The 20,205-nt window shown below is 41.5% G+C and overlaps 1 protein-coding gene across 1 annotated transcript in view; it reads left to right on the top strand.

Annotated features, from left to right (window-relative positions):
• Positions 1-1,095: 1,095 nt before the first annotated feature.
• Positions 1,096-20,205, top strand: part of LOC124139720 (solute carrier family 35 member F4-like) — a 72,154-nt gene continuing 53,044 nt past the window's right edge. The window contains exon 1 of the mRNA XM_046507007.2: positions 1,096-1,971. Within this exon, the coding sequence (XP_046362963.1) occupies positions 1,926-1,971 (46 nt within the window). The 5' untranslated portion in view covers positions 1,096-1,925. The remainder of the gene's footprint in view (positions 1,972-20,205) is intronic.

Here is a 20,205-nt window from a genome sequence, read left to right on the forward strand (position 1 = left end):
TACCTAGATCGACGTTCCACCTCAGGCCCTACCTAGATCGATGTTCTACCCCAGGACCTACCTAGATCGATGTTCCACCCCAGGACCTACCTTGATCGATGTTCTACCCCTGGCCCTGCCTAGATCGATGTTCCACCCCAGGACCTACCTAGATCGATGTTCCACCTCAGACCCTACCTAGATCGATGTCCAACCTCAGACCCTACCTAGACCGATGTTCCATCCCAGGCCCAACCTAGATCGATGTTCCACCTCAGACCCTAGCTAGACCGATGTTCCATCCCAGGCCCTACCTAGATCGACGTTCCACCTCAGACCCTAGCTAGACCGATGTTCCACCCCAGGACCTACCTAGATCGATGTCACACCCCAGACCCTATATAGATCGATGTTCTACCCCTGGCCCTGCCTAGATCGATGTTCCACCCTAGGCCCTACCTAGATCGATGTTCTACCTCAGGCCCTACCTAGATCGATGTTCTACCCCAGGCCCTACCTAGATCGATGTTCTACCCCTCGACCTTTATCGATGTTCCACCCTTTGACCTTGATCGATGTTCCATATTAAATACAAGCTGACACTGAGATAGCATGTCGCATACGAACATCATTGCCAAGACGTTTCAGAGCACACCAGTTTTCCTATCAAGGAACAATATATAGCTACCATTATCTTATGATTGTATGTATATGTGTATCTATATCTGACAAGGCAAAACAAACCCCCAAGTGAAAAAAGTATTATTTTATCAACCCAACACATCACGGAGGGCATGTGGCTAGACTATTACAGGTTCACCTTAGACATAACCTTTTACATCCGCTTCAGATCCTTTCCTAATCCATTCATGCATTTATTCGATTTTTTGCACCTTCCATTAAAGTCAATTGATAATGTATCACTGAAACACAACCAATATCAATGATCTCTAAGTTCTAAACGGCAGCGTCCTTAAAGACGTTTATGTCTTAAGTCATATTCGCATATACGCTTCAATTGGACGAAGCAGCTCCTCACGCAATACGCATTTGGCCGATTTCTGATCGGATCTTTCTATATATAGGTAAAAGCCTGAGACTCCTAGATGTAAAATGCCATGCAAGTTCGTTCTGTAAAATTCTCCACCTCTGCCGACAAATTGGATGAACTGTTGGAATCGGACAGTCCACGGGAGTAAATGGCTGCTAATTTGTCTTCGATCGTCCAAAATAGCCTCGTCTGTGCTCTCAGATGAACAGGTGTGTTGATCGAGCGCCGTTCTGAGTTGTTACAGGACCATTAGCACAGCAGTGTCGAGAAGTTGGAGTGCGAATGAGATGGATTCAGGACATGTCGCCAGGTCTGGGGGAAGATATGGAGGGAGGCAATAGAACACTTGGCCCAGCCGCTGCCTGTGTTGTCATCACGTGCGCTAATGTTCTAAGTCTTGTCAGAAATTATTTCCTCCACTCGTGTTAAGGTGGCTTATTGGCGAGGAAGGATCGATGTGGCATCTCGACTGATGCTCTCTGTGGTCCTGTGGCGCTGGGTTCTTAGCGTCCGTACCTTCACGGAGATAGAATTAGTAGAGATTTGTTGGGTTTTGGAACAGTCGTCATGTATCCGCACACAGAAGTACGGACAATAACACACCATCTCTCGGAGTCCTCCTGACTGGATGCACAATGATTCACAATATAGAAGCATTGCCGGCGTTTGTCTTGGAACTTTGGCTTCGAGAAAGGACGTTTTGATCTATGGATTGATATACGTAATATAGCATTATGTCTACATGGGAATGGCAATGTTGGCCTTTGCCATTCTGTGCGTAGACTTTATGGTACGAGAGAGTTTGTACAGACCTGCATCTGTTTAACGTACAATCCGCGCACAGAACAAGATTCGTCATTTGTGTGTGCTGCAACAGTCTGTGGATATACGAGCCATGACATCTACCGCCACCGCTACTGAAGCCTCGTCAGCGTGGGAAGGTAAGTTCTCCATAACTTCATATCCCACCAAGTGCAGGGTTAAAAGAAGATAACATGTCTCAAAAACGTGTCATGCTACTTAGGGACCGAATATTGGATTTTCTGAAAATTCTTGAATTAAATAAATATAGCTCAGACTGTATACAAGAAAACGAAATTGCCTGCTACATAAATCCCATTGTCGCAAGGAGATTTTCTTAAAATAAAATTAATATTTTCATGAAAATTAAAATTTCATAGCTTTAAATGAAATCATGTATCTGGCTTTGTGGCTTTAGCTGCAAAAAAATATCTAATCTCGATACAAAATCCAGGGAGAGTTTGTTTGGTTGTTTAGTCAAGTGTGTTATAACTTGTATACACCCATGCAGATATTGACAAGCTGTATGCATGCATCTGATGTGTCTGTGGCGATGCGCAGTGTAACTTACTATTAAACTACCGTTAGCTATTTAAGTATTGTGTGGGTGTAGTCTAGTGGAGAACGCTTTCTTTCAGCAGGACCAATAGGCTAATGACAATAGCATGGTATTATAGGCAGGAAACAATTATAATTCAAAATGAACGGACCAGTTGAAGGCTAGTTTCCAGTCGTGTCACTCCAGCAAATCACTCATGCTGACAATCGACGTGACGCCGTCAATGAGACAGGACGCTAGGCTGCTCGCCAATATGTATTCAACATGTATTTTTCGATTCTACAACTGCCCGCCGGTACATTGCTCTCCGAAAAGTGTCTCCTCGAAGATTCTGTGGAATATTTCAGGATTGTAACACTGTTTTCAGAAATGTCCTCTCTCCCGAACCTCCATGAAAACATTCTGAAGACAGACTATTTTACTTTAATTGTTGTCACTTTTTTTGTTTGTCGCAAAGTACAATGCTTTATTATTTTAAAAACCTTGATACTGAAACTATGGATTTGTATAAATAGAGGCATAGTTTCATTGTTTAACTAATAATTAAATTAAAATGGTAAACTTGGACGAAGTGTTCCCAGATACATTTCATGTGTTATATTATTTGTTGCTGTTGTCCGGTGTCTCCTTTCGCGGTTTAATTCCTCACGATCGACAGGGGAACGACTGGCCAGTCGTCTACGGCACCGCAATTCACTGTGCAGAGAGGTGCGTTCTTTGGGCACGCGAGAAACCTATGGTTTGAAGCTAGGTCCGTCATGATTATGTTTATAGGTTTGTCAGCACCATACCCGTGCTTGTGGGTTTCACCAAAGTGGTAAACGTCTGAGACCTGCATCACTTCAGGCTTTCAGCCCTCATTTTCCGGAGGATAGCAATATACTGTCATTATATTTATAATAGTTTCAATATATTCAAATTTAAGTGCTTGTGTAAGACTCTCTGGTGGTTTATCAAATTATTTTAGGTGTAACATTGGTGCGAGGCAGGGATGTACCTTAAGCCCGCAGTTTTTTATTATTTTTATAAACAAGTAAATGTACTTCATGCAAGAAACTGGTGGCAGGGGTGTCTATGTTTCACCTTCCTTTAAAGAGATGTTTGTTTTGATGTTTGCTGACGATGTGTCATCTATGGCAGTTTCGTGTTTACAGTTACAAAAAAAGATATATGCCTTGCAACACTTTTGTGATGCAACGGGTATGAAAGTTAATTTGAATAAAACAAAGATAATGGTTTTTCGTAATGGAGGCCCTTTGCGTGCATATGAGAAGTGGTATTTTATGGAAAAACAGATTGATGTTGCATCGTAATATAGATATCTGGGTCTGGTTTTAACGCCCAAACTTGTTTGGAGTAAGGCACATCTTTCACTTACCGCCCAAGCACAAAAGGCTTTATTGGCTATTTATACATATTCCAGGAAATTTGGTAATTTATCATGTAAAGATTTGTTTAAAATATTTGATGCTACAGTTGTACCCATTCTTTGTTATGGTGCAGAGATATGGGGTGTGAATTACTGTAGGAGAGTTGAAAGTGTACAGATAAAGTTATGTAAATGGATACTTAAAGTTGGTAAAAGTACTACAAATAATATGGTTCTAGGGGAATGTGGAAGAATTCCTCTCCAGTATATTTATATGACAAGAGCAGTTAAATATTGGACTAAACTTATTAATTTAAATGACAATAGATTACCATTTCAATGTTATAGCATGATGTTATCACAGGATGAGAGTGCAGAGTAAATTGGGTCACACATATAAAACATATTCTGTTTCAATTTGGATTTGGATTTGTTTGGGTTGCACAGGATGTGGGTCATATTGATACATTTATTTCAACATTCAAACATGGGTTGCAGAACTAGGTAGTTCATATTATTATAGGTAGTTTAAGTCATTACTCAATGTTGAATTGTATCTATCCTATAATCTACCTTTATCTATCAGGAGAGCCATGTCAAGATTTAGATGTGGTAATTATGGACTTGCAATAGAAACGGGACGTTATAATAATATTGAATACTTAATGCGATTGTGCCCTTTTTGTCTCAAGGAAGGTATTTCATCTATTGAAGATGAACATCATGTATTACTTGTGTGTAAACAGTATGATACCTTAAGAAGTATGTACATTGTTAAGCACTTTTGATCAGCCTCATTACAGGCGTTTATAAGTATTATGTCATCAGATAATTATAATGTTATTCATGATACTTGTCAGTATTTACATACGGTTTATAAACACAGAATTGCATTCTTAAAGGATGAGTGATATTTATAGTTCATTTAAACATAATGTTCAATGTTAAACAACTGTTGTCAACATTTGAAACATGTACCACACTTTCTTGCATAAGTATTCTGTCATCACATAATTATGTTATTCATGATACCTGTCAGTATTTACATAACGTTTATAAACACAGAGCTGCACTCTTAAAGGATGTGTGATATTTATAGTTCACTCAAACATACTATTGATAATGTTAAACAACTGTTGGTAATATTTGAAACATGTACCACACTTTCTTGCAAAATTATTAGGTCATCAGATAACTATAATGTTATTCATGATATTTGTCAGTATTAACATAAAGTTAATATAAACAGAACTGCACTCTTAAAGGATGTGTGATATGTATAGTTTATTCAAACATACTATTTATAATGTAAAACAACTGTTGGCAATATTTGAAACATGTACCACATTTTCTTGCAAAAGTATTAGGTCACCAGATAATTATGTTATTCATGATACTTGTCAGTATTTACATAAAGTTTATAAACACAGAACTGCACTTTTAAAGGATGTGGGATATTTATAGTTCATTCAAACACACTATTTATAATGTTAAACAACATGTACCACACTTACTTGCAAAAGTATTAGGTCATCAGATAATTATGTTATTCATGATACTTGTCAGTATTTACATAAAGTTTATAAACACGGAACTGCACTCTTAAATGATGAGTGATATTTATAGTTCAATGAAACATAATGTCTCAATGTTAAACAACTGTTGGCAACATTTGAAACATGTACCACACTTTCTTGCATATGATTGTACATCTGCCTTTATATTAGCGTAAGCGCAGTACATGTTAATAAAATCAAGCATGTATTATGGGCCTTTGGCCTTTATACTGTAATAAAGAATCTATTTTCCTGAAACAAACCTACATACTGTGTTACACAGTGGTTTTTGCTTGGGAATAGGATCTCCGTTATCTGTCATAAAGATCCACCACCCCAAGGCCCCTTTGCATAAGGACCAGCACTGAGCCTGTTAATGGATTGTCATTTTGTAACTTGAAACTCCACAATCTCTGCTCAGATCCGAGCTCATTCTGACCACTGGGGGATATAGTATACACCCTATATCTCAGGCAGCATTTTCAAAATAACGCCAGGTCCGTTCTCTTAACTAGACAAGAGCCAACTCGCATACAAAACACTGGACCTTTAGTTAATTACGTACTTTCTAGGCCGAACACATTGCGCCACCAGTCATTGCGTTTGGAAGGTGCCGAAGCTGTAATTTTCATCTGTTGTGATACAGCATTGTTATGCTGGAGTCATAATGAGCGATTCTTTATAGTGAATATATAACCAATATTGATATGACAAACGCGGGTATTAATCGATTTAACTTATCGAAATCTACTTTTTATCTTAATTAGCACGAACGTCACATAATCGCCTATACAGATGGGATCTACATACGATACCTACATACGGTTAAATGGATGAACACAGATAAAACGAACTTAGTTAAAAATCCTGCTCTATAATGTTACATTATTATGTAATAGGTGATCGCAACGAGGAAAAAACGAATGTGTCCACGAATACGAATATTATGATCTCATCTGAAAAGGCCCGTTCTATGACGCTTTACTTAAGAAATAAACGACGAGTGGGAGTTGTTTGTCGTACAATAAAACACTGCAGGGAGAATAAACCATGAGGGGCGAGTCGTTTATTTCTTATATGAGATATCAACATTATGTACTGCCTCTATAAGGATGATGATAAAATGTACAAGCTTTCACAATATTTACCCGTATTTTAATAATGATGACTCCCTCAATTTATTCCGACCTCAGCAATGTCGGACAAGTCCATTTTCTGAACAGGTGGGTATTTCCCGCATATTTCTCACAAACACACACACACACACGCTCGCACACACGTAAGCATATTATTTAGATCATATGCATGCATAATATAGGCGTAAATACTGAACGAAGCTCTAATCAACCTTGAACATGAGTTTGTTTATTTGTTTGTTTGGTGTTTAACATCGCACTCAGCAATATTTCAGCTGTATGACGGCGAGTTTGGACCAGACAATCAAGTGATTGACAATTGACATCATGAGCTCCGATCTACGAAATTGGGAAAAATGATAAACATGGGATAATAAGCCAAATATTTGTTTCCTCCCCAATTGGCTCTCAAATGAATGGCTGGTAGTACTTAGGCGAGTGGGGCATGTCACAATCAACGTGGTTGCATCTCACTTGTCAGTTCGAACAAGCTTTAATTCCGACGTCCATCTTCCTTATCAGCGTCTATAGCCTCCAGCTGGAGATGGACAAGAACAGACATGACTTACCACTTCTGTGTCTCTAATGCATGGCACCTTTCTTGATTATACCCTTCAGCAGGACGTTACTTTAACTGTAATCTCGTTACTCGTTTTTTATCAAGTGTGTGTTAACGAAGTGATGAGGGTGGTGCGCAGAGACTTTAGTCGTCCTCTGGCGACATCAGCATCAGCAGCTTGACCCGTAGTTCCATGTATTTCATTTCCACGTCTCAAAGAATATTACTTGGTATCACCAGCCAGGGAGTTACGTTGTGTTTTCATTCACGTTGCTCAACTAACACGTGCACAGTCTGTCTGCGTTGATTCCGTGCAAGTTGCTTACGTAGTTGTTAGATAGGAATCAGCTGTGTATGTAGCCCCCCAAAAAACCCAACATATTGATAATACACGTGCGTGTACGAAAACGTTTATATGTTTATATTTACATGATTAGGTATCTTTGCACAAGAGCCCGTCTATACTTATGAGGGTATATTTGCCACAGGGGCTGTGTTTACTCACGTAGGTAAATTGGCCACAAGGGCTGTTTATACTCATGCGGGCATATTTACCATAAGGGCTGTGTTCTCATGTGGGTATATTTGCCACAGGGGCTGTGTTTACTCGTGCAGGTATATTTACCAAAGGGGCTGTGTTTACTAATGTAGGTATATTTGCCACAGGGGCTGTGTTTACTAATGTAGGTATATATGCCACAGGGCTGTTTACTCGTGTAGGTATATTTGCCACGAGGGCTGTGTTTACTCATGCAGGTTTATTTGCTACAGGGGCTGTGTTTACTAATGTTGGTATATTTGCCACAGGGACTGTGTTTACTCATGTAGGCACGTTTACCACAGGGGCTGTGTTTACTCATGTAGGTATATTTACCACAGGGGCTGTGTTTACTCGTGTAGGCATATTTGCCACAGGGGCTGTGTTTACTAATGTAGGTATATTTGCCACAGGGGTTGTGTTTACTCATGTAGGTATATTTGCCACAGGGGCTGTGTTTCCTCATGCAGGTATATTTGCCACAGGGGTTGTGTTTACTCATGTAGGTATATTTGCCACAGGGGCTGTGCTTACTCATGTAGGTATATTTGCCACAGGGTCTGTGTTTACTCATGCAGGTTTATTTGCCACACGGACTGTGTTTACTAATGTAGGTATATTTGCCACAGGGACTGTGTTTACTCATGCAGGTATATTTGCCACAGGGGTTGTGTTTACTCATGTAGGTATATTTGCCACAGGGGCTGTGTTTACTCATGCAGGTTTATTTGCCACAAGGACTGTGTTTACTAATGTAGGTATATTTGCCACAGGGCTGTGTTTACTCATGCAGGTATATGAACCACAAGGGCTATGTTTTCATGTAGGTATATTTACTACAAGGACTGTTTATACTCATGTTGGTATATTTACCACAGGGGATGTGTTTACTAATGTAGGTATATTTGCCACAGGGGCTGTGTTTACTCATGTAGGTATATTTTCCACAGGGTCTGTGTTTACTCATGCAGGTTTATTTACCACAAGGACTGTGTTTACTAATGTAGGTATATGTACCACAAGGGCTATGTTTTCATGTGGGTATATTTACTACAAGGGCTGTTTATACTCATGTTGGTACATTTACCACAGGGGATGTGTTTACTAATGTAGGTATTTTTGCCACAGGGGCTGTGTTCTCATGTAGGTATATTTACCACAGGGGCTGTGTTTACTCATGCAGGTATATTTGCCACAAGGGCTGTTTATACTCATGTTGGTATATTCCCCCCAGGGGATGTGTTTACTAATGTAGGTATATTTGCCACGGGGGCTGTGTTTCCTTATGTAGGTATATTTGCCACAGGGGCTGTTCTCATGTGGGTATATTTACCACAGGGGCTGTGTTTACTAATGTAGGTATATTTACCCCAGGGGATGTGTTTCTCATGTAGGTATATTTACCCCAGGGGATGTGTTAACTAATGTAGGTATATTTACCCCAGGGGATGTGTTTCCTCATGTAGGTATATTTGCCACAGGGGATGTGTTTCCTCATGTAGGTATATTTGCCACAGGGTCTGTGTTTACTCATGCAGGTTTATTTGCCACAAGGACTGTGTTTACTAATGTAGGTATATGTACCACAAGGGCTATGTTTTCATGTGGGTATATTTACTACAAGGGCTGTTTATACTCATGTTGGTACATTTACCACAGGGGATGTGTTTACTAATGTAGGTATTTTTGCCACAGGGGCTGTGTTCTCATGTAGGTATATTTACCACAGGGGCTGTGTTTACTCATGCAGGTATATTTGCCACAAGGGCTGTTTATACTCATGTTGGTATATTCCCCCCAGGGGATGTGTTTACTAATGTAGGTATATTTGCCACGGGGGCTGTGTTTCCTCATGTAGGTATATTTGCCACAGGGGCTGTTCTCATGTGGGTATATTTACCACAGGGGCTGTGTTTACTAATGTAGGTATATTTACCCCAGGGGATGTGTTTCCTCATGTAGGTATATTTGCCACAGGGGATGTGTTTCCTCATGTAGGTATATTTGCCACAGGGGATGTGTTTCCTCATGTAGGTATATTTGCCACAGGGGCTGTTCTCATGTGGGTATATTTACCACAGGGGCTATATTCTCATGTGGGTATATTTACCACAAGGGCTGTTTATACTCATGTTTGTATATTTACAATATGGGGTATGTTTACATGCACATGGATCTGTATTTACACATGTCGGCATATGTGGTACATCGCACGTATTTACGCATGTAATACTTGCTATATACAATGTTCATATTTGCATATGTACGTACATGTATATGCTTATGTACACTTAACATATGATATACACACTTTCTACTTGAACACTCTCTGTACTGTACATAATATGCGGTACCCATGTACAGTTTTTTAGCCCTTCTTTCTTATGTTACACGGCAAAATGCTCCTTGGAATGTCAACATGTAAAATGTATGTCCCTCCAAAGAATGCGAGTTTGAATGGCTTATTTATGAGGAGATTTTTATTGAGTACTGTATATGTGAGAACATTCACCACATTCCTGATATTGATATCAATATACATACCAAGCCAAGCGATTTCTGGGGTGTCAGTGATTGTGAGTAAGGCGTACAGGTAGGATTGTGTGGCAGTTTTGTAGACAGTACTTTGGGTTGTGTGGCAGTTTCTAAGGCTGCCTAAAATGTCACAGGACCATAAAGGCTACCTACAGTACAGTCACACAACCCTAAAGGCTGCCTACAGTAGTGACACAACCTTAAAGGCTGCCTACAGCACACTCACACAACCCTAAAGGCTGCCTACAGTATAGTCACACAACCCTAACGGCTGCCTAGAGTAAGTCACACAACCCTAAGGCAGCCTTCAGTACAATCACACAACCCTAAAGGCTACCTACAGTACAGTCAAACAACCCTAAAGGCTACCTACAGTACAGTCACACAACCCTAAAGGCTGCCTACAGTACAGTCACACAACCCTAAAGGCTACCTACAGTACAGTCACACAACCCTAAAGGCTGCCTACAGTATAGTCACACAACCCTAAAGGCTACCTACAGTACAGACACACAACCCTTAAGGCTGCCTACAGTATAGTCACACAACCCTAAAGGCTACCTACAGTACAGACACACAACCCGACCTACGACAGTCATAGCGCTGGGATTATTTCCGATCTCTAGGACCTCTTACCCATCTCTGGGACCATTTATGGCGACATATAAGACAACGTACTTGCCTGCCGACAACAGCAGCGGGAACGTGCGTTATTGGAGGAGTGGGACTGTATACCCAATGGCGTCATCGGGAGGCTTACGTCATCGATGAGTCGTCGTGTACATGAGTGTCGGGACGCCCGAGGTCACACACAATGATGATGTCATAAGCGTCCAGAAGCGTTCTGATCAGACTTTCATCATTTGCTTTTTTGTGAAAATGACAATTTTAATGGCAGATATGTTTGATAGTTTTTTGTTAATTCACCCCATGAAATTTCATTTTAGCTTGTTGAACCATAAATGGATGTATTCTTTCCTTTGATCAGAAGGAAATATGTGCAATTCTGGAGCCTGAAAGGTGTTGTCCAACACCTTGTCCTACTCTCAATGTGCAGGTGATCTGCGATGAGCAAAACCCAGAAGACAGCAGTTCAGACGACATAATTCAGTGTGATGAACGGATTATCTACAGCAATACTTCGTACAGACATTACATCTCGAGAATGGGTTAATGAGAGGCACATTACCAGGGAGGGGGGTCGCGTCTCTCAGAAAAATACTTTTTTTTCACATTTCCGTCTGCAAATGAGTCATTTTATCCCAACTCCCCTCTGGAATCTGTCTCAGCTTTCTTGACCACCGAGCACAGGGAAAGAAATTGTGTGACTGTACTGTAGGCAGCCTTAGGGTTGTGTGTCTGTACTGTAGGCAGCGTTAGGGTTGTGTGACTGTACTGTCGGCAGCCTTAGGGTTGTGTGTCTGTACTGTCGGCAGCCTTTAGGGTTGTGTGTCTGTACTGTAGGCAGCGTTAGGGTTGTGTGTCTGTACTGTAGGCAGCCTTAGGGTTGTGTGTCTGTACTGTAGGCAGCGTTAGGGTTGTGTGACTGTACTGTAGGCAGCCTTAGGGTTGTGTGTCTGTACTGTCGGCAGCCTTTAAGGTTGTGTGTCTGTACTGTAGGCAGCCTTTAGGGTTGTGTGTCTGTACTGTTGGCAGCCTTTAGGGCTGTGTGTCTGTACTGTCGGCAGCCTTAGGGTTGTGTGTCTGTACTGTCGGCAGCCATTAAGGTTGTGTGTCTGTACTGTCGGCAGCCTTCAAGGTTGTGTGTCTGTACTGTCGGCAGCCTTTAGGGTTGTGTGTCTGTACTGTCGGCAGCCTTAGGCTTGTGTGTCTGTACTGTCGGCAGCCTTTAGGGTTGTGTGACTGTACTGTAGGCAGCCTTTAGGGTTGTGTGTCTGTACCCTGTGCTTAAGTGTTGTGTGTCTGTACTGTCGGCAGCCTTTAGGGTTGTGTGACTACTGTCGGCAGCCTTTAGGGTTGTGTGACTGTACTGTAGGCAGCCTTTAGGGTTGTGTGTCTGTACCCTGTGCTTAAGTGTTGTGTGTCTGTACTGTCGGCAGCCTTAGGGTTGTGTGACTACTGTCGGCAGCCTTTAGGGTTGTGTGACTGTACTGTAGGCAGCCTTTAGGGTTGTGTGTCTGTACCCTGTGCTTAAGTGTTGTGTGTCTGTACTGTCGGCAGCCTTTAGGGTTGTGTGACTACTGTCGGCAGCCTTTAGGGTTGTGTGACTGTACTGTAGGCAGCCTTTAGGGTTGTGTGACTGTACTGTAGGCAGCCTTAGGGTTGTGTGACTACTGTCGGCAGCCTTTAGGGTTGTGTGACTGTACTGTAGGCAGCCTTAGGGTTGTGTGACTACTGTCGGCAGCCTTTAGGGTTGTGTGACTGTACTGTAGGTAGCCTTTAGGGTTGTGTGACTGTACTGTAGGCAGCCTTTAGGGTTGTGTGTCTGTACTGTAGGCAGCCTTAAGGGTTGTGTGACTGTACTGTAGGCAGCCTTTAGGGTTGTGTGACTACTGTAGGCAGCCTTAGGGTTGTGTGTCTGTACTGTAGGCAGCCTTAGGGTTGTGTGTCTGTACTGTCGGCAGCCTTAAGGGTTGTGTGTCTGTACCCTGTGCTTAAGTGTTGTGTGTCTGTACTGTCGACAGCCTTAGGGTTGTGTGACTACTGTAGGCAGCCTTTAGGGTTGTGTGACTGTACTGTAGGCAGCCTTTAGGGTTGTGTGTCTGTACCCTGTGCTTAAGTGTTGTGTGTCTGTACTGTCGGCAGCCTTAGGGTTGTGTGACTACTGTCGGCAGCCTTTAGGGTTGTGTGACTGTACTGTAGGCAGCCTTTAGGGTTGTGTGACTGTACTGTAGGCAGCCTTAGGGTTGTGTGACTACTGTAGGCAGCCTTTAGGGTTGTGTGACTGTACTGTCGGCAGCCTTAGGGTTGTGTGACTACTGTCGGCAGCCTTTAGGGTTGTGTGACTGTACTGTAGGCAGCCTTTAGGGTTGTGTGACTGTACTGTAGGCAGCCTTTAGGGTTGTGTGACTACTGTCGGCAGCCTTTAGGGTTGTGTGACTGTACTGTAGGCAGCCTTTAGGGTTGTGTGTCTGTACCCTGTGCTTAAGTGTTGTGTGTCTGTACTGTCGGCAGCCTTTAGGGTTGTGTGACTACTGTCGGCAGCCTTTAGGGTTGTGTGACTGTACTGTAGGCAGCCTTTAGGGTTGTGTGACTGTACTGTAGGCAGCCTTAGGGTTGTGTGACTACTGTCGGCAGCCTTTAGGGTTGTGTGACTGTACTGTAGGCAGCCTTTAGGGTTGTGTGTCTGTACTGTCGGCAGCCTTAAGGTTGTGTTTCTGTTATGTCGGCAGCCTTTAGGGTTGTGTGACTGTACTGTCGGCAGCCTTAAGGGTTGTGTGTCTGTACTGTAGGCAGCCTTAAGGGTTGTGTGTCTGTACTGCAGGCAGCCTTAGGCTTGTGTGTATGTACTGAAGGCGGCCTTTAGGGTTGTGTGACTGTACTGTAGGTAGCCTTTAGGGTTGTGTGTCTGTAGAGTAGGCAACCTTGAGGTTGTGTGACTGTACTGTAGGCAACCTTGGGGGGCAGGTGACTGTACTGTAGGCAGCCTTTACGGTTGTGTGTCTGTAGGCAGGTTTTAGGGTTGAGTGTCTGTACTGTAGGAAGGCTTACGAACATGCACATACATATACCTTCATTCAAATTTACCGACATATATGAAGGAATGCTGATATATTCAACTATATGAACGCATATACATACTTATACATATCCGACTTTTTCATATCTGACGATGACTGTAAAAGGATCCAGGAATACACTGACAATATTGTGAGAGATGGTCTAGATTTGCCATTCGCGGTAATTGCAGCGGCACTCAACAAGCTTCGTCAGTGCCTGGCCTGGCGACGTGTGGCCGCCCTAGACGGCTTGATGAAATGTCTGGACCAGGAAATAATTCATGAAAATGCCTCCAGCAAATTCTGGCACACTAAATGATCCTACTTAGTCCAAGAACTAAATGTTAAATTTTCAGGAATTTACAAGTTTGACACATTGTTAGTACTGCCCTGGATCAACGCGATCAATTAGCCTTGTACACCAAAGCTTGGAGCCATTTGCCACCAAAGCTTCGTTTTGTAAGGGGCGAACAAATTGATTTCTTTGGGTTGGGGGCGTGTTTTTGGAGAAAAAACAACACAGCTCATAATTTTGTGTGAATAAAAAACTCCTCCTCAATACAGAATATTCCATCATCTTTGACAGAGAGACATTACGCCTGTAACCCTTATTTATTAATAATAATTTCAAATCTTCCATTTCATGATGCCAATACAGTTGTTGACTGTGATGGGAAATGACTGTTAAGCATCATATACCCTTACTTGGAAACTGACAAGCAAAAGAAACGTTACCGATCAACACTGTTTGTTGCTAAAGACAGAACAGGAAGAAATGTGTATGGTCAAAAGACATGAATTAACAACATCATTCGAAGTTACGCCAAGAGAATCAAGTTGGCCTAAAATGTACCCTATTGTAGTTTGAAATGCATCAGGATGAAGGGTTTGTTTTGGTCGGGAAATAGCAAAGGTTGGGGCTTTTCGAATGCCTGTTGGTTGTATAGAGGGGAGGTGATGCCAGAAGGGTTTGCTACAACTGCCTTGAGGTGACTCAAATGTTCCAAAATCGTATTAGAAAAGATTATGTGATCTACATTTATTACTATGTGACGCTAATTAATTTCTTTATTGCCTCGTAAATGGTTTGCAGTAATGCCAAAGGAGCATTTTTTAGGCCAAAAGGGAGGCGATTTCATCCAAATATGTAATGAAGGCCGACTTATGTTTTGCATCTGGATGGAGTGGTAGTTGCCAAAAGCCACTAGCTGGTAGAGCGAAAAATATAGGTTTCGTAACTGCATTAAGGCGTCTATAATCTACGGCAAAGCGGCAAGAGCTGTCACGTTTTTTAACCATGACAATGGTAGAGGGCCTTTCAGAAGAACTGGGCTGAATGATATTGGCTTCAAACATTTCTTGCACCTGTCTGAAACATTCTTTTCTAATGGGTGCGTTTTGCCTATCAAAAGGGAGTCTAATGGGTCTGGTGTCACCTGTTTCTATTTTGTGATGATGTAAGTATGTGTCCTGATTCTGTATTTCAAAAGACTTTCCATATTTTTAAAATGCTTTGGGGGACAAAAGCTCCACGACTTCCAAGGGTATTGTTATGGTACATGGCTACTTGTGGCAACGGCCAAGGCCGCCACCTCACCAACGACGTCGACGATGAAGCTACAGCAAAACTCCTTGCAACGTGGTCATACGTTGCTTCTTCATGTATCCTTCCAGTGGACTGTTCTTTCAGGACCATTAATCTCAGCATGTTATCTGTCACTGTCCAACGGGTTTGGGTGTAAGGGAACAGTACATCGTTCCTTTTATATCCCTATCTTTGTAGGCTGGCATGCTTGTTGTGTTTCACTTCAAACCCAAGTTCCACTGATGTGGGTAATATAGCACGTGCACTACTCAGCAAACAGAATCTCTCTCTCTCTCTCTCCCCCCCCCCCCCCCCCCACACACACACACACTCTCTCTCTCTCTCTCTCTCTCCTCCCCATCTCTCCCTCTCTCTTAGTGATCGTGACATCTTTTTATACTTGGTTGTGTTTCAGATACTGGGTGAGTGAGTGAGTATTGTTTTACGCAACTTATAGCAATATTCCAGGAATATCACGACGGGGAACACCAAAAATTGGCTTCATACATTGTATCCGTGTCGGGAATCGAACCCGGGTCTTCAGCGTTACGAACGAACACTGGGGTTTCTCGAAACGTTTAGTAATATTCACTATTCATTATGAGTAGTATTAACGCTGTGATGTAACTGGACTACTGGTCAACCCAATGCTGTCATACCAAACTCACTCACTCACTTGCTCGCGAGGTGTAGTATTATCAAGACGAATGACACAAATACCTGACATTGCAAGTTTTACCCATGTGGGGAATCTTCGGAGTCACGATCACACGTTTTACCATTCAGCCACTCCAACCGGCCTTAGGTGCGGTACTAGGTACTGGGTCGAGGAACCCAGCTCAGATCCAACTATGAAACAGATGCTTTGGTTTCACTGGTATTTTATTTCTAGTTCAGGTGGGTATATCTGAGGAAGGGCATTTGCTATTTGACCATATTGTTCGTTATCAGATCATCAATATATACCTGAAGCTTGGGTAATCTTTTGGCCAACTTTCCGTGATTTCACTTTGTCATTTCAAGCAGTACTTCAGAGGAAGCAAGGAGAAACAGATCAAGAACAGATCAGCAAGGAGGGGAGAACAATTTCTGCGTTCTTCTTGCCTGAATCTCCTTTCACACAGATGCTATGTATGAGGAAGTCAAGCATCACACACACACACGCACGCACGCACGCAAGCACGCACGCACGCACGCACTTTTTGTAGACCCACCCATCAGTAAAAGAAGACGTTTAAATCCATTCAGGTCGCCTTAGGCTGGGAAACTATAATCTTATTCTCTGTTTTAAAAGTTGCCTACTCTTCCTATTAGCCACGACTGATGGTGCGATCAATTGTAATGAACGCCCCTCCCCTCCCCTCCCACTCCTTGGTTCCGCCTGGGATGACCGTTGCTGTGTGGTCGACAGACGCTCGAAGACACCCATGCTGTGGTGCTACAGATGGTAGGGTGAGCGAGTGAACCTTTCCCCCTAGAACACCAGGCAATAGAGAGGAACGGAAGGCCATTAACGTAATGGACTTTAATGTTACTGTAATGTTTCAAGAATTGTGAGAATTGTGTTGTATAAGATATCTTACACAATTAAACTTTACGACATATAGTGCTTCTGAACTGTTTTAACGCATATCTACAGTGTAGTTCAGAGTATTTACATAAACAATGCATGAAAACCCATTCCCGTCTCTTTCGTGCAAAGTTACGGCTGGTTAAGTAATAATTTATTTATTTTCAGGAATCTATTATTCTGTTAAAGTGGGTTAGCATATATTGTGTTCTTGGTAAGTTGAGAGTTTATACTTTTTGTCAATTGCTCTCCTTTAACGATAGTAGTAAGTACCCCGTTATACAGCAACACTCTGACTTCACTGACATAAGGAGGCACGGTGGCCCAATCGTCTCAGGCGCTGCGATTACCTTTGCAGAGTTGCGTCCCTTGGGTACGCCAGAAACCTATGATTGTGGGTTCGCTCCGATTGTTTCTAGGTTTGTCAGCACCATACCCGTGCTCGTGGGTTTTACCGAAGTAGTAAACGTCTGAGACCTGCATCACATTAATCCAATGAGATACGGTCGCTTGTTTCATCTGTCAAGAAGCCTTAGATTCTAGATTTGTCCCTTTCATTGAAGTATCGAATGACTTGTTAGGGAATACTAGCCGACATCGATACAGACATCCTTATCAGCCAAGTAATTTTATTTTCAGAATAATAACTCTCTTTAAATAAAACATAGCAATCATCTTTGTTTCAAAGTGACACGGGCCACTCGGTAGTGATGTTTCTAATTTCGAATATCTTTGGGCAAGGCTTCAACTGGTAATGTCCTTGGTGGCAGCAGACAAATCATTTACGCGTATTACTGCCGGTCGGAAGTGCGTCAGGCCTCCTTTCATATGGAAATTGAGATAATACCGTGGCTTCTTATTCCGGTGGAACGAACTCAATTTCCGTGTAATCTTGTACTACTATTGCTCGTCAATAGTCAATACATCTTCGGTAGTTTTCGGTAATGTTCGTATTGTTCAATGACGTTTAATGAAGAGATGGGCATTCATTGGGAGTGTTTGAGAATGTCTTTCACGTACTTCCATTCCTTGCCCTCTTTATCAAATTAGTTTAACTAAATAGACACGCAGCGAACATGTGTACTCATACTCGCTGCCTTGATATTTGGTGTCACAATGCGTAGATGTGTAGATTTTAGATGTGTCAATCGGGTCGGTTAGGTTTAAATAATACCTCGAGCAGCAACAGAGTAGTGATATAATGTCGCCAGAATATAATAAAGTCGGATATATTGAAGTCGGATATAATGAAGTCGGATGTATTGAAGTCGGATATAATGAAGATAGTTATATTGAACTCAGATATATTGAAGTCAGATATATTGAAGATAGATATATTGAAGTCAGATATGATTACGTCAGATTGATTAAAGACAGAAGTCAGAAATTGAAGTCAAATATAATGAAGACAGATACATTGAAGTCAGATATAATGAAGACATATACTGAAGTCAGATATAATAGAGGCAGATATATTGAAGTCAGATATAATAAAGACAGATATATTGAAGTCAGATATAATAAAGACAGATATATTGAAGTCAGATATAATAAAGACAGATACATTGAAGTCAGATATAATAAAGACATATACTGAAATCAGATATAATAGAGGCAGATATATTGAAGTCAGATATATTAAAGACAGATATATTGAAGTCAGATATAATAAAGACATATACTGAAGTCAGATATAATGGAGGCAGATATATTGAAGTCAGATATAATAAAGACAGATATATTGAAGACGGATTTAATAAAGACAGATGTATTGAAGTCAGATATAATGGAGGCAGATATATTGAAGTCAGATATTATAAAGACAGATATATTGAAGACGCATTTAATAAAGACAGATGTATTGAAGTCAGATATAATGTAGACAGATATATTGAAGGCGGATATAATAGAGGCAGATATATTGCAGGCGGATATAATATAGACAGCTATGTTGGAGTCGGATCTTATCTGAATCCAAAGTCCCTTGGACAAGGTAACATGCATGCTTATCGTATATACATTTATCCATATGTTACCATGGAAATCTATAAATCATTCATAAAGGAACCTTCCTAAATAAGGATTATAATGATGATGACGTCATTCCAACTATGACAACACATACAAAAGCGTCAGATCGAAGATGGTAATGGCAGGTAGGTAACGACTTTTCATTGTAAAACTTATCACAGTGTTATTGATCGGATGTTAGTTCGTGTCAGAGCTCAGCCACTGCCTGTTGTGAGATATTATGACATATACCTGTTGGTAGGTGCTGTCACAAGGAACGGTGTTTTCTTCCATCATCCTCGGCAGCAACTACGACTACTCATAGCATCCTAATTAGAAGGGAACTTCATAGCGTGTCAAGTGAATTTGGGAGAAATCTCGAAGTGAAATAATGTGTTCCCCAAAAAAGGAAAAGGAATGGAAAACAGGCACATATTTCCTCGTTAAGAAATTACTTGTGCACGGCAGTGATAATATCAATGTCAATTCGGGATATGAGCAAACCGATGTGATGCTGGGCTTAGACGCTGGTCAACCATTAGACCGACATGTAGATCCCACACACCCCTATGACGTACATGTAAATCTCTTTCACGCATATGTCTTATATTCCAGTACACCCATGTGACATGTGTTTGCGAACAACCATGTGACCTGTATTTCAATACACACATATATGACGTATGTTTGCGAACACCCATGTGACCTGTATTTCAATACACACACATATGACGTACGTTTGCGAAAACCCATGTGACCTGCATTTCAATACACACATATATGACGTATGTTTGCGAACACCCATGTGACCTGTATTTCAATACACACATATATGACGTATGTTTGCGAACACCCATGTGACCTGTATTTCAATACACACACATATGACGTACGTTTGCGAACACCCATGTGACCTGTATTTCAATACACACACATATGACGTACGTTTGCGAACACCCATGTGACCTGTATTTCAATACATACTTATGACTTACGTTTGCGAACACCCATGTGACCTGTATTTCAATACACACACATATGACGTTTGTTTGCGAACACCCATGTGACCTGTATTTCAATACATACTTATGACTTACGTTTGCGAACATCCATGTGACCTGTATTTCAATACATACTTATGACTTACGTTTGCGAACACCCATGTGACCTGTATTTCAATACACACATATATGACGTTTGTTTGCGAACATCCATGTGACCTGTATTTCAATACATATTTATGACGTACGTTTGCGAACACCCATGTGACCTGTATT

This window comes from Haliotis rufescens, unplaced genomic scaffold (assembly GCF_023055435.1).
Source record: "Haliotis rufescens isolate VD_foot unplaced genomic scaffold, xgHalRufe1.0.p SCAF_1, whole genome shotgun sequence".
In the NCBI taxonomy this organism is placed as follows: Eukaryota; Metazoa; Mollusca; class Gastropoda; order Lepetellida; family Haliotidae; genus Haliotis; species Haliotis rufescens.